At 40.9% G+C, this 26,556-nt stretch overlaps 2 protein-coding genes across 8 annotated transcripts in view; one reads left to right on the top strand and one right to left on the bottom strand.

Annotated features, from left to right (window-relative positions):
• Positions 1-5,758, bottom strand: part of LOC134542749 (oocyte zinc finger protein XlCOF20-like) — a 28,840-nt gene extending 23,082 nt beyond the window's left edge. For 2 of the 7 annotated variants that reach the window (XM_063387255.1, XM_063387256.1), the window contains exons 1-2: positions 4,718-5,145; positions 4,145-4,431 (exon numbers count right to left, since the gene is read on the bottom strand). In XM_063387255.1, the coding sequence (XP_063243325.1) occupies positions 4,145-4,419 (275 nt within the window). In that variant the 5' untranslated portion in view covers positions 4,420-4,431; positions 4,718-5,145. The other 5 variants (XM_063387251.1, XM_063387252.1, XM_063387249.1 and 2 more) reach the window with 5 other exon arrangements.
• The window catches only part of LOC134542682 (uncharacterized), a 71,466-nt gene extending 47,817 nt beyond the window's left edge, over positions 1-23,649 (top strand). Inside the window, exon 3 of the mRNA XM_063387132.1 lies at positions 23,638-23,649. The gene's annotated coding sequence lies outside the window, so the exon portion shown is untranslated. The remainder of the gene's footprint in view (positions 1-23,637) is intronic.
• The last annotated feature ends 2,907 nt before the right edge of the window (positions 23,650-26,556 follow it).

The following is a 26,556-nucleotide window of genomic DNA, read 5'->3' as shown; positions in this document are numbered from 1 at the left end:
ATGCAAAAAAACTCATACTATTGCAGAAGAGCTTGTTCTACCGGCTGCTCTCGACATGGTGAATATTATGGTGGGAGAATCGGCGGGAAAATTAATTTCTAAGGTACCCTTATCTAACAACACTATCAGTCGAAGAATCCATGACATAGCTGAGGATCTAAATAGCCAGTTAATATAAAAAATTAAAGGGAAGGAATTTGGTCTGCAACTTGACGAGGCTACTGACAGTAATAATGATGCACATCTGATTTGTTACGTATGCTTTGTGGCTGACAATATTATTGTCGAAGAACCCTTATTCTGCAAAAACATTACCGAAAGTGCAAAGGCTCATGACTTGTTTGAAATTCTTGACAAGTTTATTACAGAAAATGGTTTGAACTGGGAAAAATGTATTGGTGTATGTACAGATGGTGCTCGATCAATGTCTGGCAGGTACGGAGGATTACAAGCGCTTATTTGCAAAAAAGCCTCGCATGCTGTGTGGACCCATTGCATCATCCATAGAGAAGCGCTTGCGTCAAAGTCAATGAGTTCTGAATTAAACCAAGTATTAGAACATGTCATTGGTACTGTAAACTTCATTAAAACTAGACCACTAAAAGCCAGACTTTTCAAAAAACTATGCATAGATATGGGAGCTGAACATACGGCACTGATATATTACTGCAATTCACGATGGCTTTCCTGTGGAAATGTCTTAATTCGTGTGTTCGAATTACATGAAGAAATTCACAGTTTTTTACAACAAGAGCATCATGCAAACTCCAGATACTTTGCTGTACCAGATTTTTTGCTAAAACTAGCATATTTGTGTGAAATATTTGAAAAACTTAACAAACTGAATCTGTCTTTGCAAGGCAACAACATGCACATTCTGAAACTACTGGAGAAGATCGCTGTGTTTAAGAAAAATCTGCAGTTTTGGATTAAAAAAATTAATGAAAATCGCGGTCAAGATTGTTTCCCGCAGTTGTATGAATATGCGACATCAAATGAGCTTGTTGTCTCACAAGACCTGATGACCCTTTTCACGGAACACCTTTCGAAGCTCATTGAATGGTTTTCAAAATACTTTGCCGAAGACGATGTCGATAAATATTCGTGGATTCAAGACCGATTCCATGCACAAGCTCCGCCAGAATTTACATCGGAAGAAGAAGAAAGTCTCATTGAACTCTCTTGCGACAGCAGCCTTAGAACTAGATTCACATGTTCCGATTTGGTCGAGTTTTGGATATCACTTCAAAATGAATATCACACTTTAGCTTCAAAAGCTATAAGAATTTTCATTCCTTTTGCAACATCTTATTTGTGCGAAGCTGGATTTTCAGCTGTAGCTGTAATCAAGGGCAAATATCGCTCAAAGATCAATGTGGAGCAAAAAATGCGAGTAGCAGTGTCAAACCTTATTCCACGTTTTGAAAAAATGTGTGAAGATCACCAAGCTCACCCATCACATTGACTAGCTAGGTAGCTATTGTATTTTATTTTTGTTGTTCTTAAGTCTCTCTTGAATGTTTTTGTGTTAATTTTATATTCTTATAAATATAAATATACAGTTCAGATTTATAATGTGGATATTTTAATTTTTGTGCTTATCTACCTAACAACCTAACTACGTAGTATCATTGTACCTATATATTTCGACGAGCCAAATAGGTTAGGGCGCCGAGACAATATATTAAACATGTATGTGCGCCGCGGACTGAAACAGATTGGGAAACCCTGGAATAGACTATAAAATATTGTCCTACATAATACTGTATATACATTTTGCAGTGTTATGTTCATCAACACTAAGTAACTCTCACAGCCAGTCTGAAAAAAAATCAAATATTTTTTTGATCAAAATTTTAAACAATTATTAATTGGGATCAGACTAAAAATACATACTAATTGTGATTTAAATTTAAAAAAAAGTTTTTTCTATTACTAACGTTTGATTAAGGTTAGTAAGAATATACAGATTTTTACAAACCAGTTTAACCCTTTCACTGCTGTGGACGAGATATCTCGTTTGTTTTATTGGCTGTCAGTGCTATTGACGAGATAACTCGTCTTTTACTTTATGTACCACCAGTGCTGAAGGACGAGATATCTCGTTCAGTCCCTCTTCCTTCATCTATCTATAAATAGCCTGCCAAGTTCTCTCCACAGCAGCACAGACACCCTGCACGGCGCCGGCAGCACACGACACATTCTCTGCTGCTGCTCCCCCCCCCCCCCCCCCCCCCAGGCAGTAACTCATTGACATTAAAGCAGTAACATTCCAAGACTCAGCACTCCACAGGTTTTATTCATTCCAAGATATCAGCTGATTATACAGTTACAAGTTTATAATGAACTAGTTGTTATATTTGTATTTTATAATTATTAATATTCTTGAAATAATTTTTGTGTTGAGATTTGTTATTTAGAAAAGCCATTTTAAACTATAAATTTACTGGTTCTCACATTGTTAAGTGGGTAAATGTATTTTTTCAGTATGTTATTTACATTAAGTTTTGCTTTAAAGCCTATATTTTGTGTTTGAAGTTATTCGCAAGCTTTAATAATGATTCTAGAACATTTGATGTTGTTTTAGTAAAAGAAAATACGACAAGTGCGTGAATCGGTGGTGCCATGGTTTTAACACACTTTTTTCAGTGCCGAGGCTTTCTGGCAATTTCTGTACGTATTCTTAAGATGGGAAAGTTGAATTCATGCGTTTCACATGGAGCTTATTGTTTAACTAGAGAAAACAGTAAAACATGCACGGGCTTCTTTAAGTTTTTCTGTAGTGAAATGTGTTGGATTGGTTGCTTTGTGAAAGCTGTGTTGTGATTGGACAGTGGTCACGTGACTCCCTCCTCCCGGAGTGGCTGGAGGCAGTGGTATCATTACGGCAATTCTCTGCTCAGTATCACCTGAATAAGTCGCGTTTGGCAGTGGCTCAAGCCAAAATTAAATAATATGTGCTAAGTAACCAACTTCACGACTGCACAGGTAATTAACTTTGTTTCGAACATTTAAGTTAGAATTTCAGTGACCACAGTCGTCTGCACTCCGTCCACAATGAGGCTTCAGTGATATTTTGTTGCCACCTCAAGGACACTTTGGTCTTTAGCTTGTACTGGCAACGCCAAGCAATTTCAGGACTTATCTGCGAGACTGGAAACGTGTACGAGTTATAAGAGCGCTTTTCGGAATCATCATAGTTAACCAACATGTATTTTGTTGAGTCGAGCAGGGACAAATCATTGATGTTACTAAGAGAACTGTGAGGAACTTTTGTAAACATTGTATAATGGCAATCTATGTTTTGTTTGTGCATATCTAAAAACAAATTAGTCTACATAAAAGTTCTATTAATTTTTTTTCTCTAGTAAAGACTGACAAACTAAATTCATATCATACTTAACCTGGAAATTCAAAACATCATGGAACTATAACGTTTGTTCACGTCATGATAATTTATTTTGATGTCAAATAATGTGCTATTGCACATACGTGGCGCTTCGAACCTGCATAATGCTAAAAAAATCCCTGTCAAGGGGTTGATGCTTGCATTTGAATGCCCAACAAGGAATGAGATAATCTTTTTTATTATTTGCATTAAATTGCATTACAATACCCAAATCAAAAATATCCACAATCTTATGCAACGCAATTAAAGCACATCATGGCAACGACCACTTCACTGCATAGGCTATACAATGTGACCTACGAACTGTACTTTCTCAAAAACCCATATGAATTAAAAAAGGGCTGTTTCCAGGGTCAATACAGGAATGTCTTTATTGTTCAAGTAAGTATTTTCATAATTGTATTATTAATTTATAGAGACCGGAAAAATTCGCGGGTTCAACGACCTTCAGGATGGACTCCAATATCCTCTATAAACTCGGGCAAATGCCCACTGTTCATTGGCTGTTGATTTGTGAGTCGTCTCGACTGGGTGGCCTGTGATTCGACACTTCTATGAGTGAGGGTCTCTAACTGGCCCTCAGTCCTCCATATTAACAGTGAACCAAATGGCAGAAGCAGCACTAAGGTATAATTATTTGAAATTTAGCGTAACACGAAATGAATCTGTGAATTGTTAAGGTCTCTATTAATTGCCAGAGAGCCACGATGTAAGAACACAGGATCCGGGACTCACCACGTGCCGAGCGCACGCAACACCCTGACCCCGTCGTCGAACCCCATGCCGTCGTCAGGGATCACGAATGTGGACTCGGGGCCGGACTTGAGGTAGTGGTCGGCGGCCGGCTGGCCGATCTGCGGCACTTTCAGCGTGGTGGGGTACTCGCCCGGCCCCAAGCGCTGGCACTCCGCTTCCTTGACAAGCCCCCGCTCCACGGCCGCCGCCCCCGCCATGTGCTGCTGCATCGCCTCGGCGTACGCCCCCTTCTGCGCCTCACTCATCTTCTCCATCTTCACCACGTCCTGGCAACCACCAACACATCACCACCGCTTAACCGTCTGTACCTCGCAGCGCGAAACGCAATAAAACATGGCGTTCAGGCGACGGCAAAAATAGTTGCCGGCACCGACTATTGACAACAACGACCACGACCGGTAAAACGCCGTTTACTCGGTGTGTGGCGAGTCTAATTATATTTATAACATACAACCACGCTTTAAAAACACATAATCATACCTGTTTAAGAAACATTCACTCACAATCTTTAAATACACTTACAAAATATTGGTGATAAACATAAAATGTTACCCAAATGACGGCTAACGCTGGTTCCCACACGATCAATACTTTCGATGTTTAGAATAAAATCGATATAATCGATCACGCACTTATCGAATTCGAGAACAAGAACTTTGCAGAAATATTTTAATTAAAAATGCAGAAAACTTAAGAAATAATAAATAAATGTTTTAATTTCTTGAATTCCTAACCGATAAGCGAAACAGGCTCATTAAAATCGTTTTGGAGTATTATGACGCAAACATACACAACCACGCAAAATGCGGAATTCAATTTGTAAGGTAAAATGTACAGCTAAACAAAAGTAAAACAGTTCATTAATAATGAAAACAATCGTCTATTAATTATATTCAGTCCTCAGTCACACAAAAAAAAACACAAAAACATGTCATACAATGAAGTATCGATACCACCGATTTCGATATAACCCCAACCAATGTTTACTACTTACATGGCCATTAGCAGAAGCACCTGCTCTTAAAGAGTGGAGTTTCAACATATTTTCGGAATGTAAACAACTCAATCTAAATTCATAAAACATGTCCAACTTAAATACACATCTACTGCATATTTTCTGTGGCAACGTATCTTCTTTAGATACCTGGAAAAAAATTGCCGTCATCAGAACATAGTACAACAAAAAAAAAAAAAACGTATTGTAAAATTAATTTTACAACCCTACTTACAATAATAGGGAGACATGACCGTATCTTAAAAAGTAATTGTCTCTGCTCCCCCTCCTTATCAAATATATCCATTTTTGAACCAGATTTCACAGTGCACAAACGACACATTTCTGTATCACATTCCACCTCACTCATTTTAGTCACTATAATTGAATTCAAGCGATTAAACCAGTATCGCTATATATGAATTTCACATTTGTTAAAAATCAAAAATTATCTAGAGAAATGAAATATTGACATTCTTTTACTAATTAAAAAATGCAAATTTTTTCTGAATATCTTACATGACACCATTATTTCCACCGCCTTCTGTACGTACGGACAAATTACCTTGTTAGGGAAAAGAATTACACAAAAATAAGTTTAGAAACACCTATATCACTAAAATTATTAAGGAGAATTTTTTTACATAAATTAATTTTGTTGTAATTTGTATAACCAATAAATTAAAAAACTATATCACTAGAACTTTTATTTTGCTAGGTGGCCTACAGCTTGTCGCCAACAGCCAAAGAGTCAATTTGTTCTAGTTCAAACTTCGTTATCAAATCGTAATCAAATATCAGTATGTATATTTTACACTCATTACTTACCCGGCACTCAAAACCAGAATCCTTCACACCGTATCGGTGTGCATCCGACTATGCTATGGAGGTCGGCCACTACAAAATTTTTGTGTGCACATTCATGAGGACCATATAACAAGAAGAGATATATAAAATGTAAGACTTAGTGGAAACTGATACCATCTTTTGTGTAACCTGCTACTCTGTCTATTGGGTGGGCCCATAAGAACTGAAGGCACGTCTATAAATTAATATCCTAAACAGTGTCCGATGGACACTTATCACTGATTGGTCCACATGACTATCCGATGTCATGCATGGCATGGGCGATAGTCCGAATCAACATAATCCAAATACCTTGGTCAACTTGAAATTTTTGTCCCAACTAGTGTCCTTTGCTAGTGTAAAAGAATTAACTCTCGTTTAATTGAAAAGGCAAACAGAAAATAACAGACATTTATTAGCATTTAATTTTACTTTACATAACATTAAAAATATATACAAATATTACAGAACACCCACAAATTTTACAATTCAAAACATGAAAATAGTAAACAAAAACAATCGAAGACAATTTTTTTGGTGCTCTATGTTTACTGCACTCTGTAACTACCACATCGGACATCGCAATATTGTAGTCTGAACTATTTCCGTGCGGCAATGTAGCAACGTTCACATTAGAATAAGGAAACGGATCGCTCACAGGCCTAGAATATTGTAGTGACGCCGCCGTCAGTGCTGCCTCTGAGAGCACAGGCCGTTATGTGTCCTCAACACCTGATAAGTGCCGCGCCCCGAACGCGCCCGCGCGCGCAACGTAGTGCAGTGCCCCGAACGGCGTGACGTCAGTCACGGCCTCCTACGTGTGCAAAGCGCCCGGCCGGGTGTGGCACTGCGCAAGGGTATTGTTTCTCAGGCATTTTATAATATAAACAAAAACTAAGAAATCTAAACCATTCAATAATTAATGTTAATTAAATGATCATATGTTACAAGGGTATAATTCACAAAACTGGCCGAAGTCATCTTCCCGCGCTCCGCAGTTTTCCCGCGGAATTTCCCCCCTCCCTGGCCCCGGCGGCCAGAGAGGTTAGTCAGTCGCCATCCAGCACTCGCCCGGGCCGGCAGCCCACGCACGGGGAGCCTTCAATTTTCGCGCCAACACCATGTAACTGCAATAGGTAAATATAGTCCAAACGTTTTATATCAGCTCCCCGGTCGGCCCAAATCGGCCGTTAGCAACCTCGCGCGGTCTTTTAATAACATGTGTATCCCATCAGGGATTTTTATATTTTACGTAAGCAATTAGGTGACCCGTCGTGGCACCTGCGCCTCACGCTATTACGTCCCACCTCGGGACATAGGTCTTGGCCCACGCAGGGCGGCACTGCGCCAAACGCGACCACAAACATTCGGACGAGTCATCAACTGGGACTTGCCACGGCCACGTGTACGATATCGTTCCAGATTCTCACGTGTCCGTACCCAGCTTAACGTGGCCTTCGCCACCCCGCGGACTATCCGCTCATGCATATTCTCCTGTGCGGGACTAATCGCAGTAATTCAGTGTAACGTGTTTCAATAAGTAAATATTCTCCTGTGCGGGACTAATCGCAGTAATTCAGTGTAACGTGTTTTAATAAGTAAATATTCTCCTGTGCGGGACTAATCGCAGTAATTCAGTGTAACGTGTTTTAATAAGTAATCATTCTCCTGTGCGGGACTAATCGCAATCACTCAGTGTCATATGTTTTCTTAATTAATCTGCGGGACCGATCGTCCTCACGCTTCACGCCACGTCCGTATACTCTCGCAGAGACCCTAGCAGGTTCAGGTGCGCGGAGCTTAGGTCGACGATGAAGCGGCCAGTCACGTGAAGGTGTGACCTGTAGAGTGTGCGACGTAATAAATAACCAAAAGAACTCGTGTGTTTCATTAATAAGGCGTCCTGGGAGGCCATAACAGCCCGGGGAGTCCTTTGTCGCCGCATCCCTGCCTACCGCCACGAGGCCAGGAACCCCCCCCCCCCCGCCCCTTGAGATTCAAAATTAACCTACCAGCTTAAATTTACGTAAATTCAGATTAGGCAACGGGGACGGCGTCAGTAGACAGGACTGAACCAAAACAAGATCCTTTAAGGGAAACTTGTATGAGATAAGACAATGCTGGGTAAACTAAAATGATAAGGCTTTACTGTATAAAATAAGCTTGTCGATATGTGATCAAGCCTGTGCGTATCAAGCAAATTTTGCTATGAACAGATATAAAATAATCTTTACATGTGGGGTGTATATTATGCCGGAAATTTGGTATTTCGACACACGTATTTTTTCCTAATTTTATTATAATTTTAAATTATTTTTGGAAATTTTATTTTTCTTTATAATTTGGTTACTTTGTTAGGCTGGTGTACCCCCCTTAGTTAAACTTTGTGCCAGTAGACTGAAGCACCTTTCCCAAAGACATAACTGATCTTTTAAATATCTAAGACTTCGTTGGCAGCCCGTTTGACATTTCCCTCGCTTGCAGGCATGTCCCAGGTCTGTAACATTACTTCACTTCATGACTAAAACTGCATACAACAGCTCTGGACGAGTTGTTACCATTTATCAGAGACGAGCTGACAGTAGCCTTTACCGTCACGCATACGTCTTAGGTTCACTCCCCGAAAGTCACGGCTAGGAGGCCCGTTCCCAGCCTGGTTGCATTTTCTGCCCCCCCCCCCCCTTACTCAACCTACACCCCACCTGGATTCTAAGAATTTCGCTCCGGAGAATTAACCTGATGTGAACTCTCGCCAAGAGTTGGCCTACTCCAAGGACATTCCCCCTTGTCCTACAGGACCGCCTACGACTTCTAGCGGCAGAAACTGTAACGTCTTCTCTTGGCGCCAGGTCGTGGAGCTGACGCCCGCGACACCTGTGGGCGAGCTTGCTAACCCCCCCTTTTAGTCCCCTGTAGGCCGCCAGAGTTCTGCACCAGACTGCACCCTTTATCCCCTTGTTATAGCAGACGTCTTGGGCGAGTCGATTCTTTTTTATTTCAGACACCCCTCAACAGTTAGCGCTAAAGTCGACCAGTGCTACCAACTTCGAGACATCAAAGTCAGAGTTTTTTATGATGCCCACTCGGGGAACTTCGGAACCTTTCGGTCCGGACGTCCCAGTCCTCCCCTCCACTTTTGGTTGAACATTTACTTTTAATTACGAGACGCGGTTCTTCGCGAGACACTTAGCGTCGCGACTGCAGACGGACCGTTTGCGATTATCGGCGAGTTGGCGAGACACTGCAAGACTTCCATCCGGCCGCAACCGACGATGTAGTCCATTACATAAGGGATGCTATCCCTGTGATCTGCTTTAAGTAGTTTAGTCCGTCTGCATAGTACAAAGTGTAATAGTTAGTTTTCTTTTGAATTATTTCTTTTGAAATGGTGGAAACGTCCGCACTCAGCCGCGTATTCGCGGGATCCAGTTCCTGGCTGGCGGCGCATCGGAAAATAGAAGCCAACTTCCCTGTCTGACAGGGTCCAAGAGCCGTATGCCGAATTGTCATTTTCATCTCCCTTCCTCAACAGCACACAGGCGCCCTGGCATCATGATCTCGATTTATCTCCAGGAAACGCAGCCCCAACCTCCGGTGCTACTATATGTTTTAACTTTTTCTGAACTTTCTTAAACTACACCGTCAGACGAAGTTCATCAGATAAACATCATTTCTGGACTTTAATAATATATACTGGGATGGTTTAAATATATTTGCATTTTTTTTATTGAATTGTGTATTATTTTTTTTAATGAAACCTTTTTATAATTTAATTTCGGGTCGACCCATATTTTTTCTTTCTGAATATACCTGAGATCTGTTTAAGTACATAATTGATATTGTATGTTTATATTTTTTTAATACCTGTTATAAATTTTCCTTTATAAATTTGACGTAATTATATTCAGACGGAATCACACCTTGTTTCTGTTCAATTTATTTTAACATTGTGAAACCTTAAAGATCCCCAGCTCAAAATACAAGTGCATATCATTTTATTTGATATTGCCTTTAACAACAATAAATTAAGAAGTGAAAAATATTTGTCAGTTTGTCCTCAAGTTATGTTTTATTTAATCACGTTCACAGAATGTACCAAGTTTTTTAAACAAGTCATTTCATTAACAACAAACGTCCATTTGTTTAAATAGTTTAATTAGACCTTTTTAGTACATTTTATTTTTAAAAAATCAGTTTGTTACGAAAGTGCTGACCATCTTACATTGATTACTTAAAAAATAAAATATAAAGAACACCAACTGAAATAAAACAAAAACTTTGGTAATTATTTTAGCAAATTACTTGGAGAAAATTTTTGACACAAAAAATTATTTTATATACAACGCAGCTGTAGATAGGCCAATGGAAGATCATTACTTTTCTTATTAATTAATGTATGGGTAAGTATGTTCAGAAGTTTCGAATGTGTTGTACATAGTTGAACTGACGACTACATTTTATATTTCGGCTGTATGATTTAGCTGCTCCCTGTCATTTGATTGTGGGAATCAGTCTCTGATGAAAGATATCACTGGGACCGAGGAAATGTGCGAAGATATGAGTCCATCGGGTGAGGTAGATGGGACAGGAGACTGAATTCTAATTATGGGCCAGGAACTGGGACCCACTTCGCAAAAGAGACAAAAGTGCTCAAAGATAAAAAAAAATGTAAAAAGGTGAAAATGAGGAGAACAATATGCACCACAAAAACAAGAAATAATATATAAGAGAGGACAAATGGATGTCACTTACAGAAGGGGTGGGTAGAGAAGCGAAATTAGTGCATCTTGCCGACAACAGAGAACAACACCATGCCGTCGTCCGGGGTCTCGGGCTCGAGTCCCGGTGTGGCTCCTAGTGGGAAAAGGCGGTTCTTGATCTGTGTTGTCCGGGTGGGCGCCAGACTAGCTCGTTTCTAGTCGTGAATTTGGGGTCGTGGATGTATGTGCCCCTGCGTGGCCCACTAGGGCCGGCGGCGGTGTTGCGTGAGATGATTTTAAATAAGAGGCGTGGAGTTGAGGTGGTGGTGTCGTACCTTTTATTCATAGGAACGAGTCGTACACAATACAACACTCTACAGAGGTCCCCCGGGGGGGGGGGGGTTTACTCGTTATTCCGTGGCGCCGTATTGTTTGTGTTCCGCGTTACGTGGCCTCGGACGCTGTTACGTCTCAGACGTATCACTGGGTACGCGGGTAACGTAATTTCGTAACATAAAGGCAGGACACAAAATACACTGAATTAAGGGGGCGCGCACAGGTTACGTGGCACTCGTTACTCGGGTAACGTAAGTTAGCAATACAAAGTACGGGATACAAAAATACACTGAATTAAGGGGGTGTGCACAAGTTACGTGGCACTCGTTACTCGGGTAACGTAAGTTAGCAATACAAATTACGGGATACAAAAATACACTGGATTAAGGGGGCGCGCACAAGTTACGTGGCACTCGTTACTCGGGTAACGTAAGTTAGCAATGCAAAATACGGGATACAAAAATACACTGAATTAAGGGGGCGGGTGATTGGAGACGGCCAATCCCGTATGCAAATGTCTCGGCGCGGGTGTTGTGCCCACTGTGGTGAAACACGCACCGCAATTAAGTTTGTCCAAGTTCCCTTGCGGGTTTGTGGTCAGCGCCGTGCGCGTGACCTTAAATAAAGTTCTGTAAGTTGCGGGAGACGGCCCGTGCCGTATACTGAAGAACAGCCCCGCTGACCAAGTGTGGTGCGGGGTGTCTTTAAATTGATGCGGCCGGATTAGGTCCTAGACCGAAAAAAGGGACCGGGTACTCACGGAGAGGTTAAGTAATAAAAGGGGTTCTGTTAATTAGTGACTATATTTACCGAACGTTACTTTCGCTGTAGACAAAGGATGTTGCCTCTCCGTGGGACGTAGGTCCGCCCCGGTCCGTGAGCTGCGCTGAACTGCCGAACTGGCATGGCGTCCGAGGGAGGCTCGGCCTCTCTCGCGCCAGGCGTGACCTCATTACGCTAGACTCCAAACGGGTGTGTCTAGAAGAGATTTTATTGTCGCTAAAATCCTAATTTAATGTTTCAGGAGGAATGGGTACGGTTCTTCTCTTGTCTACTCAGGTTTCCGCGGTTTTGCCTTTAATTGCTGTTCGGCTCGCCTGACTCGGGTGGGCCATGGCCAGGGGTGTGTTCCGTTAGCGGGAGCGTATACTGGCGGGTGCAGGTTGGGCTCTGGGGTGGTCGTCGGCCAGACGACGTCAACCAGAAACCAAAGAATACCACAAGAGTCTTGTTCACTACATCATGCTCTGAAGTATAATTTAAATTAAAATGATGATGGAAAACTAATCCCTTCGGTCGGAATTACATCGTTCTGACGAAAGCCTTTATAGACTTGAGTGCTAAAGAAACTGCAAGCCTGGTGGAAACTGTAAGCCTGGCGACTAGGCAACGACTCGTCCACTTGCACCTCAAAAACTGCTCTCGACGGAGAGTGACTTGCTAACATAAACCATATTCAAACGGGTACCTGGTGGGTGGTGGGGGTGGGTGCGGAGGGATTATCTGCACAGGATTTGGCACTCTATTTGAGGAGTCCTGGAACTGAAGTTCTTAAGTATTATGAGTTACTGACCACACTGGCAGATGGCATCGGGGGCTCAGGAGTAGTCTTAGGGATGGAGGGTTTAGATCAAACTGTCCCACCACACGTACAAAGGAGGTGCAATGGGCACAGGCATATACTTTGGGCTTCCCGGGGGAGAGTTGTGTGCTGGATGCTCACTTGAGGGGGCAAGGGCAGAAAATGGGGGGGATCGGTATTCCCCTGGGTTGTTAGAAAAAATCGAATGAGGGGGGTATGTGGAAAATTATAGCACCATGTGAAGCCTGCTGCACTAAAAGGCATACATAGCAACTATCGGTTATGCGTGCTCCGAGGAGTGTGAACATGAGATAATTTCAAGACAAATATGAAATGTGCAGCAGTGATACGATAGCCAGTGCACCTGAGGCGAGACATGCTGGAAGGCACATGCAATGTGTAAACCTGTACATAACGAGTGGTGTTGGTAAAAGGACAGATTTTGCTAGCATCACTCGTAGACAGTAGTAGGGAAGCCAATTGTCAAGCTTGAGGCCCGAGAAAATCAAAAGAAAATATTCTGAGAAATAATAAAATTACTGATTACCCTCCAAATGAACTGTAGCCTAAAATTAACAAAACCTCAAATAATAATTCTTTAAAAAATTTGGCCATGAAAACTAAAGAAGTAGCACATACTACCTCATTGAAATTTGAAAACTAGGTTCAGTCACCTGAATCTTAAATGCCAGGTTAGATACATAATGTTTTATACTATATACAAGATAACACTAATATTATATATATATATATTGACGTCGTCTGGCCGACGACCACCCCAGAGCCCGACCTGCACCCGCCAGTATACGCTCCCGCTAACGGAACACACCCCTGGCCATGGCCCACCCGAGTCAGGCGACCCGAACAGCAATTAAAGACAAAGCCGCGGAAACCTGAGTAGACAAGAGAAGAACCGTACCCATTCCTCCTGAAACATTAAATGAGGATTTTAGCGACAATAAAATCTCTTCCAGACACACCCGTTTGGAGTCTAGCGTAATGAGGTCACGCCTGGCGCGAGAGAGGCCGAGCCTCCCTCGGACGCCATGCCAGTTCGGCAGTTCAGCGCAGCTCATGGACCGGGGCGGACCTACGTCCCACGGAGAGGCAACATCCTTTGTCTACATTGAAAGTAACGTCCGGTAACTATAGCCATTAATTAACCAAACCCCTTTTATTATTTAACCTCTCCGTGAGTACCCGGTCCCTTTTTTCGGTCCCGGACCTAATCCGGCCGCATCAACTTAAGGACACCCCGCACCACACTTGGTCAACGGGGCTGCTCTTCAGCATACGGCACGGGCCGTCTCCCGCAACGTACGGAACTTTGTTTAAGGTCACGCGCACGGCGCTGACCACAAACCCGCAAGGGAACTTGGACAAACTTAATTGCGGTGCGTGTTTCACCACAGTGGGCACAACACCCGCGCCGAGACATTTGCATACGGGATTGGCCGTCTCCAATCGCCCGCCCCTTAATTCAGTGTATTTTTGTATCCCGTATTTTGTACTGCTAACTTACGTTACCCGAGTAACGAGTGCCACGTAACTTGTGCGCGCCCCCTTAATCCAGTGTATTTTTGTATCCCGTGTTTTGTATTGCTAACGTACGTTACCCGAATAACGAGTGCCACGTAACTTGTGCGCACCACCTTAATTCAGTGTATTTTTGTATCCCGTATTTTGTATTGCTAACTTACGTTACCCGAGTAACGAGTGCCACGTAACCTGTACGCGCCCCCTTAATTCAGTGTATTTTGTGTCCCGCCTTTGTGTTACGAAATTACGTTACCTACGTACCCAGTGAGACGTCTGAGACATAACAGCATCCGAGGCCACGTAACGCGGAACACAAACAATAAGGCGCCACGGAATAACAAGTAAAAACCCCCCGGGGACCTCTGTAGAGTGTTGTATCGTGTACGACTCGCTCCTCTGAATAAAAGGTACGACACCACCACCTCAACTCCACGTCTCTTATTTAAAATCATCTCACGCAACACCGCCGCCGGCCCTAGTGGGCCACGCAGGGGCACATACATCCACGACCCCAAATTCACGACTAGAAACGAGCTAGTCTGGCACCCACCCGGACAACACAGATCAAGAACCGCCTTTTCCCACTAGGAGCCACACCGGGACTCGAGCCCGAGACCCCGGACGACGGCAATATATATATATATATATAAATATAAATATATATATATATATATATATATATATATATATATATATATATATATATATATATATAGTAAAACAAACTCGTGTATACAAACTTAAAAACTAGAATAGCCCCACTTAAAACAAATTAATAACCTTTAATAGTATCATACTAGTACCATTGGATTTGCAAGAACTTAAGATAATGACCTACGATTGTTGGATCTAAACATCCTTGTGAATTTGAGGCATGCCATAGCTTATAATGACTCGTGTGGGAAGTTTATTAAAAAGTGCACCTACTTTATTTCAGGTTGTGTTTTCTTTAAGTGGGAGATGTGAACTCGAGACGCATATGTGCCAAACCTTGGGTCTGCAAATGCCACTTCCACTAGCAGGAAAATAATCCAGGTTGTGTATCAGCAATACGAGAGCTTTGCAGACTTTTTGTCTATTGCATTTATCTAAGGATGTGCCTTGCACATTACAAAATCATTTACCTTGTAAGGGTTAGATGAATGGTAATTATCATACCTTTTCTTATTTGCATTATGTGAGAGTTTGAGGTTGTTATGTGCTCTTTTCCAAATCTCCCAGATGTCATTTGGATCATCAGGCAGAAGATCGTGCAAAGGCCAGAGACATAAAAGAGGTGTGTTCGGCCAATAATATAACATGATTTTGAATGAGTATGTCATGTGTTCTTCTAGGTGGGCATAATCAAATGCCATCTGTAACCTCACCACATTGGTATTTCATATAGGTATCTTGTGTATGTGCATAATACACTATGAGCGAAGAACAGAGATTTCTGTTGGAACGCTCAACATGCGTCGGCTTCGGGTAATAGAGGGATGTGGTAAAATGCTGGATGCAATGAATGACTTGGAGGTAAATTCAGGACCATTATCAGAGACGATCATGGATGGTAGACCAGAAATCTTTAAGATACTGTATGTTAAAAAAAAAAAAAAAAAAAAAACAGAAATAGTGGTGACAACTGCTCCTCTTGTTAGAGGAAAGAGAGAAAATAAATTTGAGAAGACAAAAATGTAAACCATAAGCATGGTATGTCCCGTTTTGGAATGTGGAAATGGTCTTACAAAATCATAATAAATTTTCTGCATTTGAATGATTTGCTACATCAGACAACAAAACACCAAACTAGGTGTTTTGGGCGGGCAAGCTGAGGGCTCAGAGTTTGCACAGCTTAACATGTTCAGCAATATCGCGAGCATGCCTTCCCAAATGAAATTAAGATGTATACCATGAATCATTTGGTAGTTGCCCAAATGGAGAACCTAAGGGAGACATTTGGTAATACTGGAAAATCATTCTCTTAAATTTTGGGGTAAGAATTTTTAAAAGATTTTGACTGTTGTTTCTGATGATAAAGTCGGTTTATGGACGATAGTTTAACGTAACAACATCATAACAAATGATTGATGAAATGATTGATCCAGAAGAAAAGGAAATATCATATCAGGCCTGAGACTGAGCTGTAATAGGTTTTTGCAACCAAACCATTTAGGCATTAAAAATATTATATTTTTTGAGGAAGAAATTTTTTTTTAAATTTTTCTATCTTTTGTATGATAAAAACTACCTCTGCATACTTTTATGAATAAAATTGAATCAATTTTATTGAAATTTACAATTTAATTAATAAATTTACTATTATATGCATTCATTAATTCAAATATATTTATTATTTTGAAATGTTGCGTGCGCTGTATTTATTTTTACAAGTACAAAAAAAATTCGCAGCTGCCGAGATTCGAATTGATAACCTTTGGATTGGAAGTAATCCATTCTAACCACACGGCCACGAGACCATATTGAGAATAACTGTTTCAGATGGTATAAATTAATATTATTCCACGCACGATATTTGTTTGAATTTCTTTTAACTAGCATATTCTCTGTTGGACTCGAAATATTTACACGCTCGTGGGCTCATAACTATAATACGGTGTGTGATTTAGTTGATCAAATAATAACTCATGACAAATAATTACCAATTTCAAACTAAAGCGTGAAAAGTATCATACCAGAAATAAATATTTAGTTATACAGCTAAAACAAGATCATACAACATTGTGACGCCGACCGCCGGTGCTCCCTCTGGTTCGCACAGGCCGTTATGTCACAACAACACTTACTCTTAAGTGCGCCGAACACGCCCGAGCGTGATGTCCGCCGAGTGTGTGAAAGTGCGCCGCAACGAACACCAAAGCGACGTTAGCGCCCGGACGGGTGTGGCAATGCGCCTAATGAATTGTATAATTATTTGGTCAAATTGAAACAACTAAATTAATAAAAATTTAAAAGAAGATTCATGTAAGGAAAATTATGTCTAATTGTCTTATAAGCATATATTGTGTAACTTGTCTTTAAGTCCAGAACTGGCCGGGTCGGTTTTCCCGCGTTCCACGTGGTTAGGCGCGAGGCCGCAGGGCAGTCTCGCGCTCAGTTACTGTCGGGAGCTCGAAGGGGTCGGGCGCTCCGCGAACGTCGGGCCTTCAACTTTTGCGCTTCATCTCCATATCAGCAATAGCATAAGTCTTTTAAAATCCTTTAACTAGCTCGGCGCCGACCCCACCCCAGTCGCACGATATTTCGTGCGACTCGTAACTTATTAATTTTTATCCCGACAGGGAGTTTTCTCATATTCTACGTAATTCCATGTCCAGTTTAAGGACAGCGTATAGTGGTACGCAGTTTCGGCTTCACCGCCAGCTAATTGTTATTACTGTAGGCTCGTTGTAACGAGTGTTGAATGCTACTGACTAACTTTCGCCTTTTAATTTTCATCATCTTAAATGTGTAATTTGTAACGTGTGATTTAACTGAATAACTTTCAATTTCAAGAGACTTTAACGTAGACGTCTCCAGCTGGCGTATCTATGTAATTTTAGAGACAGTAATATTTCGTCGCAGGCTAGATTGCAAACAATCCTGAACATAGGGATTTCTCTTCGTGTTCCCGTGTCAGCCTAAGTCGTAGCAACATAAGTTCCGCGACTATCCGCCAAATCCTTCATAGGGACGTGTACCCACCGTTTAAGTTTGTCGATATTACTTTGCAACCTATCCTGGTCGCGCGCGCCATTTACATTCAGAGAAACGCGTGTCACAGCGGTCCGACAATGGACGCGGCCAGTACCGGGACCAATAAGTGTATCAATACTGAATAAAGTGCAGTGTCCTGTAACTCGTTTACCAATCATTTACAAGGCGTCCTGGGTGGCCTGAACAGCCCAGGTAGGTTCCGAACCACGACGCGCTCCTGCCTGCAGCCACGAGGCCGAACCCCCGTTAAAACCCCTGAGATCCTTTCCAACGCTAATATTTAATTAAAAACTTAAACAGGCAGCGGGAGTGGCGTCAATTGTTTAAATATACTGATTTACACTAGTAATTAAAATAATATGTACTTGTAAGAATGCCATTTCCTTGCGAATATACTCCCGTGGCGCGGTGCACAACAATAACCTCGAACCAGTACGCCGCCATGTGCCGGACGAATTCTCTGTACCGTCCGCAACATACCAGAGAGATGCCACGCATGCGTAAACACATCCGTAGTGGGACATCCGTAGTGGGACAATTTTTCGTGCGTGCAGCCAGCGTTCATCGATTTATTAGATGTTGTCACGTCAAAAAAGTTCTTCGGAGAATTTGTAAAGTATTGGAGGAAAATCTGATTTGAGTTTATCTACAATATTGGAAATGTATGGGTCTGATTGCTGGTGAGACTGAAGGTCTTGAAATGCTTAGGGAAAATGACACAATTTTTGAGGATCGTCAGGAAGAGTTTTAGAATATTAGAGTAAGTGTGTCAGCTTGTATATTTTGGGAACCTCTTACATTCTGAATTTGAAATTTGAGGGAGAAAATTTTGAAAATCTCAAATCCCAAATGTTATAATTGCTTGGAATGTACTAAAAGCCAAAGAACTTGGTTATCAGTTTCCGAAAGAGATTCATTATGTTCTAAAGATTACCATAATTTATCCATGTCAGAAACTACTGCCAAGCATTCCAACTCGTATAGCGATAAGACTTTTCTTTCTTGATAGGTGAGAGTTCATGAGGCGAATGCTATGGGTTGTCGGAAAACATAAAAGTCCTGGGACAATACTGCTCCAACAACTATACTAGATGCATCTTTTATAGGATAAATGGGTTAGTGAAAAAATGCCATCCGAAGAACTGGAGGACTGGCTATGGCCTATTTTAAAAATTCGAGAGCTTTTATTTTGTTTAGCTCCTCAGTGAAATTGTGAATTTTTCTTACTCAAAGCATTTGGTAGAGTTGCATGTTCAGCAAAATTATGTATCTCTGAAGAATAAACATTTATCATTCTGATAGCATGGGCAATTCATTTAGCATCCTTTGAAGGCTTGACACCAAGAATGACAGTGTAAGTTCGGAAACAATGGTTACTTCTTTGTTGGAGACTAAGAGACCTAAAAATGAAATATCATGAACAGCCAATTTTACTTTCTTGGTATTCACTGTTAGGTCTACAGTGCGCAGATTTGATGACTCAAATAGCACCTCAAGTTATGATAGAAGTCACCCCAATATTCTCCTACCAATGTTCACCAATCTAGCGTGCTTCCCCTCAACTGGCCACCGACACTCTCTAACCATTCCTCCAAGGGCATATGGTATCGAACGAGTCTATCTTGGCAGACCTGTGTTAATATGCCTGGTTCTTTCTGGGCTAATCCTCAAATTCAGGCAATGGTACTGGACTGCTTGCCGTGAGGGTAAGACTCTCTGATTGAACATGTGCTGATCTAGTCACCCGTTCCTTGCAGGCTATAAAAATGAAAAATCCATTTATGAACTTCAGGCATTCCCATGCCTCCGTGCATATGTGGTACATAATCACTCCCGTGGCAGTGCTGTCTCCAATATCTTGTCATGCTGCACTTCCGAGCCATCTACTCTCTCGAACTGTCCTCATACAGATTCAAATATATGTCAGTTTCCACATGCACCATACATCTACCTCGCTGACTGTATTGGAATTGCCTGCGTGAGGTCGGAGACACTCTTTACAAAGTTCGTCCATATCAATGGCTATGTGCGTGTTGTTCTGTATTTTGCTCACGACTGTGCGACTCGAGTGGCAGATCAGGATGTCGGTGATGAGGATGGCAAGTTGGAGGGACTACCTCTGCGGGGCTCCCGAAAGTTCCCCCTGTCGCACAGTGTCTACAATTGACTGGCCTCGGCTACATTCGGCACACCTCGGCATCGCACTGCTTTTACCCGGCCGAAGTTGGCTCGCGCGCACTCGCCAGCTCTTGGCTCGCGGGTGGGAAGAGGTAGTTCCACAGCTGCTGGCCCCGAGCTTGAGATGCAACTTAAAAAAAACGAATGATAACAAAATCGGGGGACCTTTCTGTTGTGCCATTTTCCTTGTACCTGCCCCTGCTTGAGGTCCGTATTACGCTAACATAGGTGACTTTTGGAGGTTTCATTTTTGGTCCACGTTGGGTGTTATCTTGACTTGGGTCCCTATGACTCCCTGGATGATTATTGCATAAAGCACAAGGGTCCTCATAAGTTGGCATCACTGTCATTCGTATTCACTTTATTATGAAGGGTAAAAGTTACACTTTAATAGTAATGAGTATTCCAGAACAAAATTATTAATGTTGCTTCCTCCATGTCAGATGATAATTCATAGTTTAGTATTTTATTCTCTACCTTTCGTGTACTGCTGCAATAAGCATGAATCATGGTGTGAAAAGGATTAACATTTACAACTACCAATGAAAAATTTTGTTTAAAAATTGAAAGAACTCAAAAATTTAATAGTTTTATTATTTTGATCAATATTTTTATAAAGTGAACCTTCTTTAATTGTATTCTCAAAATGTCTGCAAATATACATTATGTTTAAATATTACGGAAATATTGTTTATAAAGTACAGTTAAATATTGTAAATTGATGCGAATTTGTACTGAAACTTGTGATTGGTCATTATATTTTGTTAGTTCCGATTAGGATTGCTCAGCAAAAATATAAAATAGAAACAGAATTCGCTTGTTAAAAACAAAAAAAAAAAAAGTCGAGAAATAATTTAGCATTAATCTCAATGAGGTGAGCAATAGAGTTTTTTTACTACTGACATAGTACCAAATGCTCCCTTCGTTTGCACTGCCCGTTACATACCCTCGTTGCCTCGCTGGGGTGAGTGTGTGACAGCGCAAGTGCCATGAACGAGGGCAGTGCTGCAAACGTCAGCTGCCACCTATAGATCGATTGTCACCCGAGCGGCAATCGACCAGAGCATAACTGTGCTTGTTATTTATTGCATTAGGTAATCAGGAATAAGTAGAAACTGTCTTCATTGCAGTTATTAAATACCTAATAAATTATCACTATTTCCTGGATAGGCGCAACAAGGCGAAACACACAGCACATGCACATTTTGCGGGAATTGGGCTTATGTTCGAGTGCGGAAGCCATAGAAGAGTTAGTTTTTAATCACATCTCGAGATGCTTAGTCACGTGCCGCTCCAAGGAGTCCTTCACCCAAACATTCCCTCCCCTCAAGGGAAATGTTTGGTCCAAACCCTCCACCGTCGTCAATTAACCTACCCCTCTACCAAGAAATGCCCCCCTTCCACAAACAACCTCCCAGCCACCAACACAGCCACCTCTCTCACCGACACCTTTCACGAAATAATTTCCTGGAACAAGAACTACGTACCCATAATCCGCCGCACCATGACAGCCCTCTCCCAAGCTTCCACCAAGACAGAAAAAATTTTGATATCTTAATGCAGGAGTTAGTGTCCTTCTTCGAATGAATCCTCCCCCTCCACTACAGATCCTCATTTGGAAATCCTCTCTCCTCCCCAAGCTCCCTGACCTCCTTCATCTCCTCCCCACCCACTCCCCTGATGCTGTGTTCATATCAGAAACCTGGCTCTTCCCCACAGACCAACTCCAGATCCCCAGCTATGCCTCCGAACCTCCCACATCTCCTTCCATGCCCCCCTACCCCCACATTCTACCCAGCCCAACATAACAGGCACCCGAGCATCATAGACTTTGCTCTGTCCTCGGCCCTTCCCCTCCTCACTAACCTTCGTACCATCACCTCTGGGACCTCAGACCACATTCCAGTCATTGGCTCACTGCACTACCTCCCCCACTTAAACCCTTACCTCCCCTGCTTCGATTTCCCGAAAGCAGACTGGTTTGCCTTCCAGAACTCCCTCTCGGACTCACTTGACCCCTCAGTCTCCTTCAACTCCCCCGCCGATATTGACACCAACACCCTCGCACTCACCCATGCAATATCTGCTGCAGCCCACTCCCACATTCCTATACCCCCCTCTCTCACTTATTACCCCCTTTCCACAAGCTATCAGAGACGCATTCTCCCTCCGAAACTGCTTCCGTGCTCGCTGGCAAGAGGGCCGGTCCCTGTAGAGCAGAAGAATCTACCTCCTGCTGCGGGGATGGTGTCGCCGGCTGGCGGCGGGGTGGGGAGCTTGGCAAAAGACACAGCGCCTCGCCTCCATCTCCGCAACCACTGGATCCCTATGGTCTTACCTGAGACACTTGAAAGCCACCCCCACCACCATCCCACCAATCACCACGCCCACAGGTGCAGCAGAAACTGCCAAGGAGAAATCTGAAGCGGTGGCGGCCTACCTCCAAACCACCTTCACACCAACCACAAGCACTTCCCTGTCCTCAGACTCTTTAGACAATGAGGGCTCCCGCCTCTCCCAGAACACCACCCTCCCACTCCTTGCAGATGCACCACCCTTACGCTAGGCCTGTGCGAATACCAGTTTTTCAATGCGAAGCGAAGTGCGAAGCGAATACTTACTATTCGTGCGAAGCCAAATCGAATAGTAAATATTTTTTTCTGCTGTAATTTTAAATACTGAATTTTGTTACTCTAAAAATTTTTTAACTGCACATATGTAGTCAAACAAGTGAAAACAAAATGCAAGTTGCATATTGGTAGGTAATTTTATTAAAATTAGTAATAGATTCAATATACTGACTATTCACAAATCCACATATTGCTACTGAAAGTAAAGGTAATCCTGTATTGCTTTTGCTTATAAAAATTACTGAATAGAAATTACAGATTCTTAAGCAACATTGAGTATAATAATAATATAAGAAGCCAACATAATCCTCTAAAAATTTTTTTCACTTCCAAACTAAACAATACAACTGAAAATTTCAACATACTAATTTCTCACTGCAATTATTTATAGTGAAACACATGTACCTAACCTCATTACTTTTTGTATATTAGGAATAAAATTTAAATAGCATAAATAAATAAAACTCAAATGGAACAATAATAAATTAACTTGTAGCCTTGCAGTCACAATTTAACAATTTTAAAAAAATACATTACATATTAAAAATTATAGCCATACATTACTCAGCTAATACTAGTTTTACATTGCCAAAATACACACGAGTATATTTTTAAAGGACATTACACAGTTTTCTTATGCTTCAAATTAGCATGTAAAAATACTAGCTGTTCCACATGTTCGGGCAAGAGACTTTCCCTACGACTGCTGACCACATTTCCTGCAGAAGAAAAAAGTCTCTCTGACGATACCTGAGTTGCAGGAATACCCAGGTATTTAACAGCAATCTGTGCTAGGTGAGGATATTTGTTTCTGCCTTCAATTTTCCACCAGTGAAGGGAATCATCACCTCTGTTAAGACGTGGTTCTTTGAGGTATCTTCTCACTTCCTCCGATTCATCTATGTCGACTTGATTAGGAATAGAATCTAGGACACACCACAAACTTGATGCTGGACTCTGAGAGGATGTAGGTACATCTTGGGGTAACTTCGTCGGTCTAATTAGCAAACCTCGTAACTCCCTGAACACAAATTTTACAAGAGAAGCAAAAAACTGAATAACTTTCTTGTTTGTATTTAATATGTGTTTAAATCATCACATAAAAGTTAAAACACCCTCTGACGTATGTCAATAAACTCTGCTTCAGTTTTTAATTATTAAACCTTTTTTTAATGGAGTTACGAGGTTTTACAATCATAAATTCAAACTAAATATGGAGATACGAGGTTTGATAAGAAATAAATCTTCTTATTGGCGTAAACTTAATATTAATATTAGAACAATTTTGAAAATAATAGTTATAGCATTAAATTTATTCGTGTATTATAAAAAGTAAACAATACAAGGGTTAGTTCCGAAATTGAACAGTAAGGACAGTATACAATACAAAACAGCAATATTGTATAGTACATAAATCAACATTGACTATTAATTCGTTTGAAAAAAAACATCAAGATAAAACTAGCTTTTAATACTGATAAATCAGGCAATATTACTCCAACAAATTCGAAAAAGAAAAAAAAATACCCCTCAGAAAATCTATGCTTCAGTTTTGAAAAGGAAGGCTATCATAAAATAAGCGATAGTCTGACTCCATAGTTGTTTTCAGGGACTGCAAATGGTCGTATTTAGTTTTCTTTATCTTCAGCCTCTCAGTGTAAAGTTCTGGCAAACTATCAAATAGCTTAGCAGTAATGTTCTTTTTGCGAATAGGCAAGTTCTTACACTCTTCTGTGAAACCCAACTTGTATGAAATAACCCCATCTGCAGTGTACTTCAAGGCTCTGATGTCGGTAACACATGGATCCCCAGTTATTCTGCCTGGTCTGATAGAGCTATACACTTGAGCATGATCAAAAAAAAAAAAAAAAGTGAGTCAAATAATGAACATATGGACGTGCATTTCTGCGTGCTTCCCTGCAAGTTGCAATATAGTCAGCTGGAACATTAATCTTCTTGTTTTTCAGCTTATTTTCTATCTTAGAGTGCATTGAGACTGCTTCCATTTGTTGGTGTCCGACCTTCAGAAACTTTTGCTCTATCGTTACACACTTTGTCACCGATATCTGTAAGAGTGCATTGGCGAGAGTCACATTTCTGTTCTGATAGAAGCAACCATCACTATACAGTATCAATTTGTCGGCATCGTTCCTCAAAAGTAGTTGCGACAAGAAGAAGTTGCAAATCATTGTAGCAAACTCATTTGAACCAAGGCCCCCCTCAGTCTCGTTCCACAGATAACAGAAGCCATCTTTGGTTATCAAATCAAAAACAGTAAAATTATGTAATGCTAAATTGGTTTTATAGTACCAACTAGACACATTTGATTTTGGGCACAAAAGTACTGATTGCAAGTCCATTGTATACACATGCTCTTCCTTGGCTTTATCAGATTCTTTCTCCAGTCTTGCTTCCATCTTTTTTGTAGATGGTGTTTGTGGTTTTTTTCATTAAGATTGCCTGTATAAAAGGCTGCATATATGCTGCACTGATCTTTCTTGGGCTTAAATAGACTTAAATTGATGTCCTCAAAAACTTGCGTGAATATGCAAGAATAGAGAGGTTGGATAGCTAAATCGTATGAAATAGTTTAGAATTTACCTCCAAAAACATTTGATATTATGGCCTGTATTACAAAAGTTTGAAAAGTATAATTTATTGCAATAAGTGTTTTGTATGCATAAATAACCGATGGACAATACTTAAAGTGTGAGATAATAAAAAAAAATTTACCTGTTCCATACGTACAAACAATATCGAAACAACCAGAATAATATTTTAAAAACAATTAATAGAAAGTCCAACAATAACACTGTGTTTGTTTACTAACAAATGGAGTTACGAGGTATTCTAATATGCAGGAAATCGACAGCTGGAGATAAGAGGTTTTCTGAAAATAGAATTGTAGCCCATAGGGATTGTTTATTGTTATGATCTTTGGAATGGTTATAGAACACATAACTGAGTATATAGTAGTACCAAAAACCAATTTTTGACAAAAAGTGGAGTTACGAGGTTTGCTAATTAGACCGACGACTTATTTTCTTTTGGCAATAGTCTGAGGGCCGATATTATGACCTCCGGCTAAATCCTCAGGTTAGCTAGCCTCCAGGTAAGGCTAGCCTCCGGTTAACGAACGAGGGGTGTATCATAGACCCATACTTAGCCTGCGGTTGGCTAACCGGAACCTGACTAAGCGTGTGGTGTAATAATGGGTGTGTTGGTAATGAAATAAACCAGAATTTGGTAACTTTTGTTGCAAGACAGTTTGTTTTTCTGGTAGAATGTTAGTCAGCTGTTTGTTTGTATTGTGATTCGGAATGTTTACAGCTGTAGTAAAGAAATATGCCGCGAACTTTATCTTGCAACAGATATAATTAAATTAACCAAAAACTACTTTGACGTCAAACCTGCTTTGTATTAAACCATAAAATTACAATTTACGATTCAAAACCGTGTTTTTTCAACTTTACTCTTGTATTGAAACTCATGATTTTGTTAGGTTATATATTAAGCCAAAACTAACGAAGTAATTCTATACCAACAAATAAATAGGGATGACATTTTTGCTAGAGAACACTTAATTCTTTCATAAATTTCTTTCATAATCAAATAATATAGACCCCGTTTCGGGAAAATACTTGTCGATTTTCATTTCACTGGTGTAGGTTTCATTTTTGTACTAATAGTTTCGTATCACGTATCCAAATTAATCCGATCCTGATGGAATTAGTTTGTGGTATAGGATGCTTGCTGTTTTAATTTAATAGGTCGAGAGATCCTAGATATATTCACTGGGGAAATAATTATGATTGTAAAATGTATACGAAAGAAATATATTTTTACAAGACCTGACATAATTTGTTTGCATTGTGATATGTTAGGTATTT

This window comes from Bacillus rossius (genome assembly GCF_032445375.1).
Source record: "Bacillus rossius redtenbacheri isolate Brsri chromosome 9 unlocalized genomic scaffold, Brsri_v3 Brsri_v3_scf9_1, whole genome shotgun sequence".
Taxonomy (NCBI): Eukaryota; Metazoa; Arthropoda; class Insecta; order Phasmatodea; family Bacillidae; genus Bacillus; species Bacillus rossius.
Note: the sequence above shows the minus strand (reverse complement) of the source record. Positions and strands in the feature narration are given on the sequence as shown.